General features: G+C 42.6%; 1 protein-coding gene across 1 annotated transcript in view; it reads right to left on the bottom strand.

The window, feature by feature from the left end:
• Window positions 1–18,401, bottom strand: part of LOC132379184 (AP-1 complex subunit mu) — a 40,442-nt gene that overhangs the window by 2,167 nt on the left and 19,874 nt on the right. The window contains exons 6-7 of the mRNA XM_059946858.1: window positions 12,853–13,060; window positions 11,990–12,134 (exon numbers count right to left, since the gene is read on the bottom strand). Coding sequence (XP_059802841.1) covers window positions 11,990–12,134; window positions 12,853–13,060 — 353 coding nt within the window. The remainder of the gene's footprint in view (window positions 1–11,989; window positions 12,135–12,852; window positions 13,061–18,401) is intronic.

Raw genomic sequence — 18,401 nt, 5'->3', positions numbered from 1 at the left:
TGTCTCAATTTCTTCGTGGCCTCCTGTAAGATCCACATGGATTTGCACATAATGTGTTGCAAGGCTGCAAACAGCTCCTTCCTCATAACCAATACACACAAAATGCTGGAGGAACTCAGTAGCTCAGGCATCATCCATGGAAATGAAGAGTCAATGTTTTGGGTTGAGACCCTTCTTCAGGACTGGAAAGGAAGGGGCAAGATGCCAGAATAAAAAGGTGAAAGGGTGGTGGGAGAAGGATAGCTAGAAATTCATAAGTGAAGCCAGGTGGGTTGGAAAGGTAAAGGGTTAGAGAGGAAGGAATCTGATAGGAGAGAAGAATGGATCATAGGAGAAAGGGAATGAGGAGGGGCACAAGGGAGAGGTGATAGGCAGGTGAGAAGAGGTAAGAGGCCAAAGTGGAGAATAGAAGAGAGGAGGGGAAGAGGACTTCTGGGTCAGTACATGGTCAACAAGTTGGAGGGCATTAGAGGTCACAAAAGGGGAATACCGAGAGAGGGTCTCACTGAACTCCTGTCAAAGAGAAGATTTAAACTTCTTCATCGTAGGCACCCTTAGAATAGACTTCACTGTGGAGCAGCAAAATATAAACACAAGAAATTCTGCGAGATGTTGGAAATCCAAAGCAACACACACAAAATTCTGGCGGAACGCAACAGATCAGGAAGCATCCATCCATCCAGCCTTTGTCATATTATGCATATGATCCAGGGCCTCACTACTTACTACACTCATTTCATTGGCATCTATGATATTCTCCTTAGTAAACAGAGGAGACAGCCACATTAAAAACCTCATCCATTTCCAGCAGCTCTACTCATAAGTGGACCTGATTGTCTTTGAGAAGATCTAGCCTCTCCCTAGTAACCCTTGTATTATCAATATGAAGTAATGTTGTATTTGTGGATCTATATATTTTAAGAATCTATTAATATTACTGTTGTGTCAGTGCACATCTACATACATATTAATTAAAGCACGCACGCGGAAGATGGCTTTAACTGGTGTATTTACATTGAAGCGAGAGGGAGAGAGAACAATGCACATGTGTAGACAACAGCGCATGTGCAGACAACAGAACAATATGCAGCGCTGGGTGGTGGGGGAGGTCATTGCTCTAAAAGAAATTGATCCACTCATTACACTTCCTCCTCCTTTAGATTAATGCAACATAAAACTATATAAAACGCTCAATTTCCTTTTCATAAACCAATATTTGAAATAAACATGCTTTCACAATAACAGTCCATAACTAACTTCACAGTTCTAAAGGTTCAATCTTTTTGGGTGACAATGTTTCTTTCAGGATAGTGCGTCTGGACCTGCGGAATGGCATGAGCTTTGGCAAGTGTCTTGTCAATCATAACATTCTTGTCACGCCTCTAGCCCTGTGGAGTGGCATCGGCTTTGGTAGGTATCTTGTCAAAGACAACATTTTTTGTTTCCCATGTCATGTTGCTGTCAGTGACATCATCGTTGAGAGGCAAGTCCAGTAACTGTAATGTGTCCGTCTTGTTGGATACAGTCGACTCAGGTGTATTCTTCGGTTAAGCATCCATATGTCATGCATCTGGTCCACACTGACATATCCATGTCTGATCTCAACCATTCACCATGTGCATCAGTTCTTGTAGCTATCCACTTGTCTTCTTAGTAATAGCACACTAGGACTTTCTGTCCAATTTCAAAGCTTCTTGCCACTTCACTTGGCAACTGGCTGAACTGTTTATTCTATACCTCCCTCCATAGATCTGGTTTCAAGAGGTCAATGCAAGATGTCAGATTCCTGTTCATGAACAGCATTACAGGTGTTTGATTTGTCGTGGCATGAACAGCGTTCTGATACACGAAAAGGAAGTTGTCCACCTTGCGCAGTAGAGAAATGCCCTCCTTGTCCATCACTTCCAGACTTCTTGAAGTATGGATAAACCTTTCAGCTAACCCAATTATTGGTGGGTGGTGAGGAGCTGACTTGAAAAGTCTAATGCCATTTATCTTCGCAAACAGTTGGAATTCTTCTGTCATGTATTGTGGTCCATTATCAGTCACATTTTGTTCTGGTAAGCCATTTCTGGTGAAGATGGTCTTTGCTGAGATGATTGACTTCATTGGTATAACCTCCAGCCACTTTGAATAAGCATTTGCAGCAATCAAAATCATGAAGTCCATGAATGGCCCAGCAAAGTCAGTAAGTGCTCTTTGCCACTGTGATGACAGCCACTCCCATAAGCGTAACGTGCCTATGGGGGTGCATTTTGAACTTTTTGGCATCTTGAGCAGCCTTTGGCAAAGTTTTAAACCTGGCACCACACATAGCTCCAGATGAGCCTCTTCATCTTGACTGTACCTAGGTGTCCTTCATGCAGATTTTCTAACAGTTTAGTGCATAGTTTAGAGGGAAGCACGACATGAGATCCACACATCAGCATTCTTTGACATACCAACAGTTGGTCTCATCTAGCTGAGAACTCTGGAAACATAGGGTTACCATGAGTTGGACATCTTGCATGATGATTTCATACACTTTTAACAATGTCGGGTCATTCCTTCTCTCTCTTTGTATTTCTTAAATTGTTACCAGCAACTAGTCCACCAATGTGGTGTGGAACACTTCTGCTGGGTCACAGTATGAAGACTTCTCTTCTTCAGTTGCCAACAGAGGAAAACGTGACAAGCCATCAATGTAGCTTGATGCAACGTTGTTTGGTACCCTTGAACTCCATTCCATAAGAGTGGGCTCTTAGGAATAGTGCCCAACGTTGTAACCAGGCAGCAGTCATCACTGGAATTCCCGTCCTGGGATTGAAAATCGACACAAGGATCAGGTGATCTATCACTAGTGCAAACTTTTATCAGCAGAGATGGTGATGGAACTTCATATTCCACATACTAAAAGGCCTCTCAGTTATCTGTCCATAGTTGCGTTCTGCACCTGTCAGTGATCATGATGCAAAGACAATCATGTGTTCAGATCCATCTTTCATAATGTGTGGCAAAACTGCTCCAATGCCATAAGTACACACTGTATACTAGTCTTTTTTTTTATTATTAAGTGCAACCCTGACCAATAGCCAGATCAGAAATGCTGATCAAATGGTGTCACTTCCACCATGGTCCTGGAGGAACGCTGTTTCGTTTTTAATGAGTACTGTACCAGCAGTTATGTTTGAAATGACAATAAAAGCGACTTGACTTGAAGTCAACTAGTTCCTGAAGAGAACTCTGATAAGCCAATCAGATGGTTCACTGCTGCTCAGTGATAGAACACAAAAAAAAAATCATATGTACAATTAAGAAACATTAAAAAGTAGTACAAGTACTGAAGTCATGATGATCATGATGAAGTCTGCTGGAGTGAGACATTTATACACATGCTGTCCTCCATAATTCAAAGATGGGCAGGGATAGGTCATAATGGGTGAACAGCTCATCTGATGTTATTAGTCTCTGTTTTCTCACTTTTTCACATCTTTCTGATCATCCCAACCTTGCTCCTGTCTGTAACAGTGCATTCAATGAATGCAGCACTGTAGCAATGTTTGGAAGAAACTGGTGGTAGGAGTTTACAAGGCCAAAGTATGACCCGAGTTGTGACACATTTTCCTGTTTGGGTGCCTGTAGCATTGTTTCAATCTTTTATGTAAGCCAAGCTTGTCAATGACATGTCCACAATATGAGATTTAATTCTTGAAACTCACTTAGCCTGGTAAGCACTTTACCGAAGTTCTGGAGGTGCTCTTCACCACTTTTGCCAGTCACAATGATGTCATCAAGGTAACACTGTGTTCCTGGAATATTCTGGAGCACTTGGTCCATTGATCTTTGCCAAATTGCTGAAGCGGATGTGATACCAAAGACAAGACGATTATACTGGAACAGTCCCTTGTGAGTGTTGATTGTGAGGGAATTCCTGCTTGACTCCTCAATCTTCATTTGCAGACAGGCTTATGACAAGTCAATCTTTGAAAACCTCTTCCTACCTCCCAAAGATGCAAAAATGTCTTCTATTTGTGGCAGGGGATACTGCACAGTACGCAGCACGGGGTTAATGCTCATTTTGAAATCACCACATATATGAACAGCTCTAGCCTTCCCTTTCTAGACCTTCAGAACAATGCGTGTTGACCTAATTACTTCACTCAACCTTGGAGAGAATTCCAGATGCCACTAAGCTCTGCAGTTCAGCATCCACTTTAGGGCATAGTGCATAATGCACTAGACATGCTTTATGGAATCTTGGTATTGCTGTTTCATCCAGTTCAATTCTGGCCTTTATGCCTTCAAGTTTACCAATCCCCTTCTCAAACACCTTCTTATTAGCATTAAGCAGCTGTGCCAGTCTCTGGTTAGTGCTACCATTTGGGCTGCTGTGGCAATACTTTCAGTTTGCCTTTGGGAGATACTTTGTTCACCTATGTAAGTTTTTAAGCGTAGGTCTTAAGACCATTTAGGTCTTCTCTAATGGTATCTTAGAGAACAGTCTGTTGTAGTCAGTCTCTGGAATTATGGACAAATCTGACTGTTTGCAGCTCCATTTTCAGTTTTATACCAGACACATCAAGATTTTGTGATCTGCTTCAGTTATACTATGCTATTCTAGACATGGCAGCTCACCTTTGTCAGACTGTTTACATTCAGTAACTTCATGCATTTGCTTAAAGTTTTGTGTTTAAGACTTTTCCCTCAGTTGTCCTTTTTGCCTTGCACATTTCCTCTATGACTTTGTCTGTGACACTTGCTGCAGACTTTTCTTTGAACCAACAGTCATTTGCATCACGACAGAATTTGCCACATCAATAACATATTTGGCTTTTTGCACCATTAAGGGACATTTTGTGCATTTCACATTTTTAACCTCCTTTTTTGGTAGTTCTACTATATCCTTTACTGCAGTGTATAATTATATTGTACTGGTCAATGCCCATTCTAAGGTTAGGTCACTTTCTACCAGTAGCCTCATTTGAATGCTTTGACTATGCATGCCACATACAAGCCTGTCCCTTAATGTATCAGAAAGTCCATCTCTAAAGATTGCAAAAGCTTTTTGAGCAGTTCTACAAGTCCATCTCTAAAATCACTGTACTGGGAAAGTTTCCACAATTCTGCAAGGTATTCAAGAAAGGCTTTCATCTTTTGACTGGTTCCTTTTCTAAAATTATAACAATTTTGTTGAACATCTTTGCTTGATGGATTTGCAGGGGTTACTAAACTGTGTGAGAGACTACGTTCTTGGGCCCATTAAGCTAAGAAGGGTAGGGGTTTTCTTTTGCTCCTTCATGTTGTTCGTGTTACAATATAGTTCAACCTTCTTAATATACAACTCCCAGCCTTCAATAGCGCTATCAAATTCATCAACCTTCATGACTGAAGTCACATTATTTTCACTTTAAATTCAGTGTCTCTTTCACTGTTACTCAGGCGTTCCTTTGTTAGCATTCGTGACAGCTTTCTTGCACTGATTAACTCCTGCTGTTTCATCCTGTAACTATCGGTGCAGTTAGTGAAATTTTCTCACACTTGGGTTTGCACTCATCACCAATTTGTTGCGTCTGTGCACAACCACATATCAATTAAATAAAAGCATGGATGTAGGAGATGGCTTTAACTGGTGTATTCACATTGCAGCAAGAGGGAGAGAGAACATTGCACATCTGTAGACAACAGCACATGCAGAGACAAGTCAATACCCAGTACTGGGGGAGGGTGGGTGTCATTGCTCTAAAAGAAATAGATCCAGTGTTGATGTTACATTATGTCCTGGACGTGATTAATGTATTGTGTTTTACACTTTGGTCCCTGAGGAATGTTATTTCATTTAGCTGTATACATCTGTACAGTTGAATTCCAATATATCTAAACTTAAATATATAATGAAGGTGCTTTCAGATTAGCTTAATGATAGGAAGGAGAAGGTGATGGCTGAAGGCCCATTCTCCAAATGGAGGCTTGTGATTAGTGGGGTGTTCCAGAGGTCAGTGCTGTGAACTCTGTATTCATTATCAATGTAAATGATTTTAATATGGTTTACAAAGAAGGGGGAAGAAGCCAGAATATGAAGGTGGAGGAGGGCAAGGAGTACAAGCTAGAAGTTGATAGGCAAATTCAGGTGGGTGGTGGAAGGGTATAAATTAAGAAGCTGGGAGGTAATAGGTGGAAAAAGTAAAGGGCTGAAGGAAAAAAGAGATCTGATGAGAGGAAAGTGATCCAGGAGAAAGGCAAGGGGAAGAGGAAAAAGTACTGAAAGTTGGGGGGGAAAAAAAAATCGACTCATCCCATCAGGTTGAAGGCTACCCTCAGAATATGTTGCTCTTCCAACCTAGATTGGGGGGACCACTTTGTCCAAAGTCCAAAGTAAATTTTTATTATCGAAGTATATATACGTCACAATATACACCCATAAGATGGGTTTGTCGGCCTGGGCCCTGCTCCAGTCAGCCTGGCGAAGGATGCAGCTTACCAGCCAGTGGGAGGATCTGGAGACCTTGTGGCTGGACCAGCCCGGACTTCGGGTTTGGCTGGGAGGAGGTGCCGGTGCGCGGCACCGACACCTCCAACAGCCTTGTCACTCCAGGAGTTGAAGAATTCTGGACCAAATCTTAGTGAGACTAGTAAGTTTCCAGAAGTTATGGAGGAACAGTCAAGGGAATCATCACCAGTGGCACCATAAAAGCTATGGGTAAATAGTCGCACTGCCTTGTGTGCGCCTTGGGAAAGGCAAAGGCTAAGGGAATAAATCCCTACAGAAAGTCCAGAGTGGAGTTCTAAGGCAGATGGATGGCTTACTATGACACCTTCTGGCTACTCCTGCAGCTGCACTGGCACCAACTGTATAGGTTCTTCCTTCCTGTTTGATACTGCCAGCAACGCCGAGAGTGGAGTCTTGACAACAGGGCATCCAAGACCTCCATATCCCCTCGTCCAGGCCCATGGTACTATGGAGAGGACTGTGGTGAAAATGGTTAAAACTAGCGTATGATGGGATAATAGACCATTCTGGAGCAGCTGGACTTAAGTTTGCTGATGTGAGTCGAAAATAAGCTTGCATGGTAAGTACAGTACCAGAAACTTAGATAAACAAGATACTAGGGCCCCGGAACCAGGAGGGAGGATGCGTCCAGGTGGGTTAATTAAGAGTCCTAATAACAGGGAGCAAAAAGAGGACTGTTAGACCTGTGCTGAAAAATAACTGACATGTCTTTTAAATGATTGATTATGAACTGACTGTGGGATGCTAAACAAAGTTACGTTAAGTTGTTTGTCTTGCTGTATAATTATGAGCTCTGTATAACCTAAAAATCAGAGCTCTGGTGGCAGTGGAGACTGCTGCAGACTCTCCATGATATCATGTTAATAAACTCTTAAGTCGCTCTGGTGTTCTCAGTTAGTATTTCCACAAGGAAACACCTTCGATGTCACAAGATATCGGCGCCACACGGGAGGTGGAAGTTACTGGTTATAAGCTCATCCGATTGGTGTAGGAAATAAGCGCCGATGCCACTTCTGGTGGTGAGAAAGATCATCAAATCTCACTAGACAGCTAACACCCTCTTCACGTTGGGCAGCCCTCAGCCAGTAAGGTTCAGTCCTGCCACACTGCTTGCTTGCCTCACTAGGTGAGTGGGGCTCGCTTCGCCTCAACAAGCAAGCTGCAAGTCCGTACCAGTTAGAAGGACTAAACTAGGAAGGCCCCAGCTCTTAGCCTCGCAAGCTGGAACATCCCAACCACGTATCCCAGACTGGCTGACACTTCAACAGAGCGATGATGCCTGCAAAGCAGCAGTCATTGACAGGGAGCTCACTCAGCTTAACATTGACATTGCCTTTCTCCAGGAGACCTGTTTGGTGGATAACGGTTCCATCAGAGTCCAATTACACCTTCTTTTGGCAGGGTCTCCCTCTTGAAGACTCAAGGCAGTTATGGGGTTGATTTTGCAGTGAAGAACTCCAACATTGTTACTCTGGAACTACTAACTGGCAGAACAGAAAGGATCCTTGCTCTCCACATCGTTGCTTTCCGGGCTCCTAAACCTCCTGTGCATCTATACCCCAACACTTTCTTCTTCCCTAGAGGTTACAGACCAGTTCTAGGAGGCCCTGGATGAGTCAATATCCAGAATCCCAAGCACTGAAGGATTGTATCTGCTGGGAGACTTCAATGCTAGAGTTGGAGATGACCACAAGGCATGGCCTTCTTGCCTTGGCTATTGTGGCATCAGCAAGGTAACCAAAATTGGGTAAAGACTGCTGGAGCTGTGCTGCCATCATGGACACTGCATCACCAACACACATTTTCAGTGTAAAGAATGGCACAGTCTCCTGGAGATATCCATGGTCCCACCACTGGCAACAGCTCGACATTATCGTCACCAGGCGCAAGGACCTGAACAGTGTCCTTGGCACTTGCTGTTAACATACTGCAGACCACTCCTTTGTTGTCAGCAGAGTGGGGCTAATGTCAAATAGACTCCATCACTCCAAGACCAAGAGCTGATCTTGCTGTACTTGCTGTACATTGAAACTCTGACAGAGTATAGCAGTTCGCCAACACCTTTGAAGCTATAATGAAGAACAGTTCTGATGACAGAACCTCTATTGACTCCAAGTGGTTACAACTCCGTGATGTCATTTACAGCTCAGCATTTGAGAAAAAGAGCACAAGAACACAGAGTGGTACAAAGCACACTGGAAAAAAATGGAGCAATAACTGAAGCCAAGAGAAAAGCCCTGCTGGCCTATAAGCAAAACCCTTGCACCAGCACACGCTATGCCTTCAGGGCTGCTAGATACAAGGAGCAACAATTTGCCGAAGTTGTGCAAACAACTACAGGCTGAATTTGTGCAGCAATATCCAACCAGCTGCCAAAAAGCAGAAATGCAAGAGGGATATTTGATGGCATCAAGTCAGCAGCAGGCCCCAGTGATTGTTAACAACCACTGTGGCATCTCTCTCCGTAGTATCGTGGGGAGAGTGTTAACCCGCGTTGTCTTGGAACAACTTCAGAGCCTTGCATTCAGAGTCTCAGTGCGGGTTCAGTGCAAGAAGAAATACAGTGGACATGATCTTCTCACTGCACCAGCTGCAGGAGAGGTGTGCGAGAGCAGCAGAAGCCACCATACACAGCCTTCATTGATCAGACCAAGGTTTTTGACCTCATCAGAAGAGGACTCTTCAACCTCCTGCTAAAGATTGGCTGCCCCCCACTCCCCCAAGACTGTGCAGGATCATATCCTTCCATAACGATATGCACAGCACTGTCTGCTTCAATGGAGCAACTTCTGATACCTTTCCAATGAGCAGAACAGTGAAACAAGGTTGCATCCCAGCACCAACCCTCTTTGGAATCTTCTCAATGCTCCTTCATTATGCTTTTACAGACTGCACTGAAGGCATCTACCTTTGCACAGGGGCTGACGACAAGCTATTCAGCATCATTTGATTGTACACCAAAACCAAAGTTAGGACAGCCCTCATCTGCAAGATGCTATTTGCAAATGATGGAGAATTGACATCACACGCTGAAGGCAGACTCCAACAACTGACTAATCACTTTGTCAATGTCTGCAAGAAGTTTGGGTTAGCTATCAGTCTGCAGAAGACAAACATCACGGCCAAGGGTGCACAATTTCGCCCAAACCATCACTGTTGATGGTTGTTCTCTTGATGTGGTCAACTCCTTCACCTATCTTGCGTCAACCATCAGCAGTTCCACCCCTTAAAGTAGAGGTGAACAACAGGATTGCCAAAGCTGCTGCTGTCATGGCCAGACTGAACAGGGGTGTGGAACAATAGATATCTGACAAAGGCAACCAAATTGTGTGTGTACTCAGCACACTCCTCTACACCAGAGATGATTGGACACCATACAGCAGCCAAAAGAAGAGGCTAAACTGATTCCACCTACACTGCCTCTGCTGTACATATCCTGGCAGGACAGAATCACCAATACAGAAGTTCTGCAGCGGGCTGACAACTCCCAGCATTCACACTACTCAGCCACAGACGCCCCAGATGGGTGGGCCATGTCAAACGGATGGACTAGGGGTACATTCCCAAGGACAAGCTGCATGCCAAGCTGAGTGAGGGTTACTGCCCACGGACAAGACCATGCCTCCATTACAGATACCTGCAAGCGTGACATGAAGCTGGGAGGCATTGACCTTAACACATGGGAGGAAACATTTGAAGAATCGACAGCATGGAGGGCCACAGTCAAAAATGGTGTATAACACGCTGAGATAGCAAGAACCAACATGCTCATCAATAAGAGAGGCAGAAGAAAAGCCAGCGCTGCATCACCTAGAGCTGCAGCCACTGTGAAAGAGACTGTCACTCTAGAGTGGGGCTGTACAGCCACTTTAGAGAGTGCAAATAGCCCCAAGTCTAGAACCCCAAGAACCATCAGATAAAGTATGACACCATCATCTCTCAAGACACAAGGATGCTTACAGATACAACCCTCAGATTCATTTTCGTACGTGCATACTCAGCAAATCTATAGAATAGTAACTAGAGTGCAGATGACAACAGTTTGTGCAAATTCAAATATAAATAAATAACAAGAACATGAGATAATGAGATAGAGTCCTAAAAGTAAGATAATTGGTTATGGGAACATCTCAATGGACGGTCAAGTGAGTGTAGTTATTCCCTTTTCTTCAAGGGCCTGATGGTTGAGGGGTTCTAACTGGGCTTAAACCTGATGGTGAGAGTCCTGGGGCTCTTGTACCTTCTACTTAGTGGCAGCAACGAGAAAAGAGCATGGCCTTGGTGGTAATCTCTAATGACGGATGCTTCTTTCCTAAGACAGCATTTCATGCAGATGTGCTTAATGGTTGGGAGGGCTTTTTACTTGTTATGTACTGGGCCGGATACACTACCTTTAGTAGGATTTTCCATTCAAAGGTATTGGTGTTCCATGCCAGGCTGTAAGTCAGCTAGTTAATACACATCTATATAAGTTTGTCACCAAGTTTTAGATGTCATACCGAATCTCCGCAGACTCCTACGGAAGTAGAGGCACTGCCATGCTTTCTTCACAACTGCACTTACGTACCATATCCACAACAGATTCTCTGAAATACTAACACCCAGGATTTTAAAGTTGCTAACCCATTCCACCTCTGAACCTCAAATGAGGACTGGCTCATGGACCTCTGATTCAATCCTGAAACCTACAATCAGTTCCTTGGTCTTGCTGACATTGAGTGAGAGGTTGTTGTTATGACACCACTCAATCTCCCTGCTGTAAGTTGACTCATCACCTTTGATTTGGCTTGCAAAAGTGGTGTCATCAGCAAATTTGAATATGGTATTGGAGCTGTGCTTAGCCGCAGTCATAAGTGCAACGCATGTAGAGCAGGTGGCTAAGCACACAGTGCAGTGGTCACCTCTCAGGTGAGAGCTGATAACTTTCATCATCAGCCTCTCAAAACACTGTCGATGTAAGGGCAACTGGGCAATAGTCATTGAAGCAGGTCACCAAACTCTTCCTGGGCACCAGTATAATCAAAGCCTGCTTGAGGCATTTGGCTACCACACACTGATGAAGCAAGAAACAAGAGGTTAGAAGATCTCAGTGAACACACCAGCCAGTTGGTCAGTTTTTAGTACATGGCCAGGTACCCCATCCAGTCTGAATGCTTTCTGTGGATTCACTCACAGGATTTCCCAGTTGCTAACCACTGCCTATTCCCATTTTGACATGTCATGTCATGGCCTCTTCTACTACCATGATGAGGCTACTCACAGATTGGAGGAGAATTCCATCTAATTCTGGCTTCTTCCCCTTTCCTTTCCAGTCCTAATGAAGGGTCTTAGCCCCCAATGTCTGCTTATTCATTCCCATAAATTCTGCCTGATCTGTTGAGCTCCTCCAACATTGTGTGTGTGCTGCTCTGTATAATTAAGTAATCCTACATAATTAAGTGATTCATTATCATAAACAATTTTGCCAGAATTCAGCTTCAGTTTTATAGGCATTCTTCCTACCTGATACAGCAAGTTGCTGGATCCGAAACTGAACACTGAGCGTTGGATTTTCTTCGGGTTTTGGTGCCCCAGACTGTAGGTTAATTAATCCCTTAAGAGTTGGTAACTTTGGCAAGCTAATCTTTCCAATGTCCCAAATTAACACCTGAGAGGGGGAGACATCAAAACAGAATCAGGTTTACTAGAAACATAGAAAACCTACAGCACAATACAAGCCCTTCAGCCCACAAAGTAATTTCCTTACCTTAGAAATTACATAGCCCTCTATTTTTCTGAGCTCCATATTCCTGTCCAGGAGTCTCTTAAAAGACCCTATCGTATCCGCCTCCACCAACGTCACAGGCAGCCCATTCCATGCACTCACCACTCTCTGCATAAAAAAAACTTACTCCTGATAACCTCCTCTGTACCTACTTACAAGCACCTTAAAACTGTGCCCTCTAGTGCTAGCCATTTCCGCCCAGGGAAAAAGACTCTGACTATTCACATGATCAATGCCTCTCATCATCTTATACATCTCTATCAAGTCATCTCTCATCCACTGTTGCTCCAAGGAAAAACAACTAAGTTCACTCAATCCATTCTCATAAAGCATTCTCCCCAATCCAGGCAACATCCTTGTAAATCTCCTCTGTACCCTTTCTATGGTTTCCACATCCTTCCTATAGCTTACTCTCACTAACATATGTTGTGAAATTTGTGTTTTTGGGCAGCAGTATAGTGCAATACATTTTTAAAAAACTAAGAAATTACAATAAACACAGCTTCCTTGTAATAAACGAAGTCAAAAAAGGTGTTCATTAAATAATATACTTTCACCTCACTAAGAGAAACGTTAGTGTAAATAACACATCAGGACTTACCTTGGTGACTGGATCAAATGTGTAATTGCCCTGTGCTGCAGTAAGATTCATATTCAGCACCCCTTTGGGCATGTGAACAATCACTAGGACACTTTCCACCATCTTTCCCATAGTCTGTTTTGGCACAATTGTTACATCAAAACGTCCTGTCGATCCATTGTCTCTGAAACTGATATTATGCTTTACATACACTGGTATTGCCACCAAGCTGAAAACACAAATTGTGATGAATATAGTTTCCAAAGTCATCTGCCAGGCAACCCACATGTTACAGCCTTTTTTTGTACTGTCCTCACAGAATTCACAAATTGCTATCTAAAACATTGAGATGCCAGAATAAAATTTGTCCTCACATAAATGGAAAAAAAGAAAACTGCACATTATTCTTTTTACAACTTGCATTTTTGATGCATGTGCTGATGACAGTCTTGCATTATAGAAAATTGTGACATGGACAATTTTGCAGGAACACAACATCCCAGCAGTAATGTAGGGGGCATCTGCACTAACAGTATGGACATTATCATTTCTATAGCCTAAAACAATTGATTAGAAATAGGACACACCATGAATTGGTTTTAAATGTGTTCAGGTTCCCCTGGATATCAATCCCAGTGGCAAAGGCAAAAAATGCATCTCTTCCATTATCAGGCCGAGGAATACAGTGGTGATTGATTTTCCTTTTGGTCCCAAATAGCAGAGCTAGAATCACAAACTGCCAGGGAGAACAGGGAGTTGCATCAACCTGGTGAATCCGTGATGTTCTTTCCAGTCATTATAATTGGTAGATTGGTTTATCATTGTTATGTGTATCAAGGTACAGTGAAAAACTTGTCTTGCATACTGTTCAAACAGATCAATTCTGGTCAGGCAGTTACAAATGTATGTGAAGTAGGGGCTTAGGATGAGCATCAGTATTGAGGACAATTGTGCTGGGAGTGACTCGTAGAGATTGGGGTCAGAAATTCAAAGATTCTGTTGCTTGAAGAGTTGTTGAATTCCAGATTTAGGAGGTTGTAGATGATTTTACATAGAATTATAGTACTGAAGACAGACTTGTAGTCAACACATTCCTTTCCATGGAGGACAAAAAATAAATGTGGCAAGGTTTGGGAAACTTGGATGACAAGAGATATTAAGTTCTGTCAAAAAGGAAGTGGAAGCATGCAATTGGTTTAGAAACCAGAAATACGACAAGACACTTGGAAAATCTCAAGGGAGCAGCAATGAAATCAAACAAGGAATTAGGAGGATTTAAAGCTATGAAATGTCCTTGAAAGATAGAATCAGGTAAATCCCAAAGCATTTCATACAATTAGGAGCAAGGTGACTAGAGAAATAGTAGTCCAGTCAAGGACAAAGGAGGGCAGTTACATATGGAAACAGAGGAAATAGGTAAGGTTCTAAGTGCTAAACACAAGAGATTCTGCAGACACTGGAAATTCAGAGTCACACACACAAAATGCTGCAGAAACTCAGCAGGTCAGGTGGTATCTGTGGAAATGAATAAAAATGAATAAATGAATGACATGTAAACACCAGTGCCCTTGAACGGAAAATCCCACAAAACGTAGTGAATTTCTCTGACATTAAATTGGACCTTTGAACCTCTGAATTCAGCCCATTACATCACAAATAAAGCTCTCCCTGCTATTGAGCACATTTACATGGAACACTGTTACAGGAAGGCAGCATTCACCAAGGACCCTCAACAGCTAGACCATGTTCTCTTCTTGCTGCTGCCATCAGGAGGAAGGTACAGAAGCCTCAGGACTCACACCACCAGGTTCAAGAACAGTTATTACTCCTCAACCATCACACTATTGAACCAGAGGAGATAACTTTACTCATCCTATCACTGAACTGTTATCACAACCTATAGACTCATTTTCACAGACTCTTCATTACATGATCTTGATATTTATTCTTTCTTTATTATCTTTTTTCTTTTATATTTGCACAGTGTGGTTGTTTGTCCATCCTATTCGGTGCGGTCTTTCATTGATTCTATTGTTTCTTGAAGTTACTGTGTAAATGATGAATGATCATTTGCTAGTTCTTTGCTTGCGAAAATCAGGAAGAAATGTCTCCATCGCTGTAGGACTTTTCTTCCCACATGCGGTGAGTAGGTTTATACTGAGGATTGGTGCATGCAGACTAACTCTACTCTTTAGGCTGGGGGATGTTCCACAATGGCACAATGAGCTTCAAAGACTGAAGCAACTGCAAGACTGTAGGTTGAGTCTCAAGAGTTTTCCTTCTAGACAGACTATCTGGCAAGGCTACTGAGTCATATCTACCTGGGTCTGGAATTCTTGTCCTTCTCCTAGGCTGGCTGCCAACCAAGGCTGATAAGCCAAGCCTGGCCACCCAGTTATACCACTGGACACTCAGTCACACAATGACATAGCAATCTCTGAGAGAACAGGGACACATGTGAAGGCATGTGTAGGAGGCGCCATATATGAGTGACCTCCTACATGGTAGCAAACAGTGGTCTGTGGCGATCACTACACCTGGAAAACAGAGGCCATGGAAGAAACTTCACCTTCCTTAAGTGAGCAGAACATCCAGCCCAAGACTCACCCTCACAGTTTCTGTGCATGCCTGGAAGAAAATGAATCTGTAGGTTGCTTATAGTGACAAATACGTACTTTGATAATTAATTTACTTTGAATTTCAAACAGCCAACATTTCTGGCCAAGACTATTCATCAGGACTGGGAAAGAAGGGGGAAGATGCCAGAATAAAAATGTGGGAGGAGGAGGAGAAGGAGGACAAGCTAGAAAGTGGCAGGTGAAACTGGGTAGGTGAGGCAGGGGTACTGAAGTAAGAAGCTGGGAGGAGATGAGTGGAAAACGCAAAGGGCTGGAGAAGGAATCTGATGAGAGGAGAGTGGACCATGCTATAAATGGAAGGAGGAAGGGCACGGAGGGAGGTGATAGGCAGGTGAGGAGAAATGGTAAGAGACCAGAGTGAGGAAATAAAGAAGAGGGAAGGGGGAGGGGGAAAATTACCATAAGTTGGAGATATCAGTCTTCATGCCATCACATTGGAGTCTATATAACTGGAATACGAAGTGTTGCTAATCCAACCTGAAAGGAGCCTCACTTGTGTTGCTTGCAAGGATACATGCTAGGAGGTAGATTAGTGGGGAGGGTCGAATGGACAAAGAAATCATGGGCTGAGCAATCATGGAATCTGTGGAAAGCAGAGACTTAGGGGAGAGAGGAGGTAAAGATGTGTTTGGAAGTAGGATCTCGTTGTGTGGTAAGCAAGGACAAGAGGAACTCTATTTCTGTTAAGGTCACACGAAGATGGGTGAGCACAGATGTCTGGGAAATTAAGATCCCAATAGTAGTGTGAGGGAAAACCACTTTCTTTGAAGGAGGATGACATCACTGATGTCCTGGAAAGCAAAGCATCATTCTGGAACAGATTCAGCAGAGGCATAGGAACTGAGAATAGCATTTTTGCAGGTGACAGCATAGGAAGAGGTCTAGTCAAATTAGCAGTGGGAATTGGTAGGTTTATAAAAGATATCAGTAGACAGTTTGGCTCCAGAGATGGAGACAGAGCAATCAAGAAAGAGGAGAGATATCGGAAATAGACCAAGTGAATTTAAGGGCAAGGTTGGAGCTCAGCATGGATGCATGAAGCAGCACCAATACAGTAATCAATATAGTGCAGAAAGATTTGGGGATCATTACTAGGGAAGGCTTGGAACGAGGACCAACAAAAAGCCAGACAAGTACCCATTGCTACTCTTTGAGTTTGGAGAACATGGGAGGAGCTGAGGGAGAAACTATTGAGATTCAGAACCAGTTCCCCAGTCGGAGGAGGGTGATGGGAAGGGGGAATTGGTCAAGCCTTTTGTCAAGAAAGAAGCGGAGAGATTTAAGGTTTGTTTGATGGGTGAATAAAAGTGCGTAGGGACTGGACATCCATGGAGAAAATGACATAATTTGGGCCAGGGAATTGAAAGTTGTTGAGGAGATTGAGAGCATGTGAAGTGTCATGGAGGTAGGTGGGAAGTGACTGAACCAAGTGGAATAGAATAGAGTCGAAGTAGCAGGACACGAGTTCAGTGGGACAGGGATAGGCAGGGATAACAGACTGACTGGACCGTCAGGTTTGTGGATTGTGGACAGGAGGTAGGAACAAGCAGTGCGGTATAAAGGGGTGGCAGTAGATGGGAGGTTTCCAGAGGTTGATGAGGTTGGTGATGGTGTCAGAGATGTTTTGATGGTTCTTGGTGGGGGGCAGGAGGAAGAGAGAATTCCATTGTAACCTATCGAATTTCGTGGAGGTCGATAGATTACATTAAGATTCTTCCCCCACCCCCACCACATTCTTCTGAATTCCAGTAAGTACAGGCCAAAGCCATCAATTAGTTTGCATATGGTAACCCTTTCATTTGTGAATCATTTTTGTAAACCTCCTCCAAACCCTCTCCAACATTAGCATAGCCTTTCTCAGATCAGGGCCCAAAACTGTTCTACTGAAAGATGGAATAAAATCTTAAATGGGTTAATAAATCATCTTTCTGTACCCGTCATTCTCTTCTACAATTTAAAGTGGTTCATAAAGCTTACATTTCTAAACAGAGGCTGTCCAGTTTTTATCTGAATGTTTCTCCACTTTGTAATAAATGCAACTCTGTTGATGCCTCTTTAATTCATATGTTTTGGTTGTGTCCTAAAATTGAGAAGTTTAGGTGGGAAGTATTCCATACCTTCTCACAACTTTTTAGGGTCCAATTTGACCCAAATCCCCTTACTGCCTGTTTGGTATTATTGCAAATGAAGATATAACTTTAAATACTCCTAACCTACAGGTTTCAGTTTTTACCTCTCTTTTATAGCAAGGAGAGCAATCTTGCTTAAATGGAAGGAGTCTACCCCTCCTACACATCTTCAATGGCTATGTGATATTATGTCTTATTTAAATTTAGAGAAGATTCACTGCTCAGTCTTAAATTCGAAACAATCTTTTTATAAATTCTGGGGACCTTTCCTAAATTACTTTTCCAATTTATAAAGTTTAACAGTGCAGACTTTTATGTATATTTCTATCTTCTATTCTTAAGCAAATATGTTTTTTTTTAATTATCCATTATCATCCATTAGCTTTTTTCTTTTGTAGTTGGTAGGGGGGGTTGATTTTTTTTTATATAAAAAATTTATTTTATGATGTATGACCTATCTTTAAATTTTTGATTACAGAGTGGTATACCTTTATGTGATATGCTATAACATTTTGATCAATTTTATTACAGTATATGAATGTACACAATTTATGTTGAGATGTATCTATGTGTTGCACTCTGTAAATCTTGTTTTTTCATCTGAATAAAAATATTGTGAAAAGAATAAGGTATTGACAAAACTTATTCAGACAACCACAGTTGTTTCCATTACAAAATGTCAAATTCTTATGGTGGTTATTGATCTGAGAGGTTAATTTGCTTTCTCTTTTCACAGAAACTACCTGATGTACTAATACTTTCCAACACCTTCTATACTTACATCAAGCACACATTTATAGTA

Source organism: Hypanus sabinus, chromosome 21 (assembly GCF_030144855.1).
Source record: "Hypanus sabinus isolate sHypSab1 chromosome 21, sHypSab1.hap1, whole genome shotgun sequence".
NCBI classification, from domain to species: domain Eukaryota; kingdom Metazoa; phylum Chordata; class Chondrichthyes; order Myliobatiformes; family Dasyatidae; genus Hypanus; species Hypanus sabinus.
This window is presented reverse-complemented; position numbering and strand designations above follow the sequence as displayed.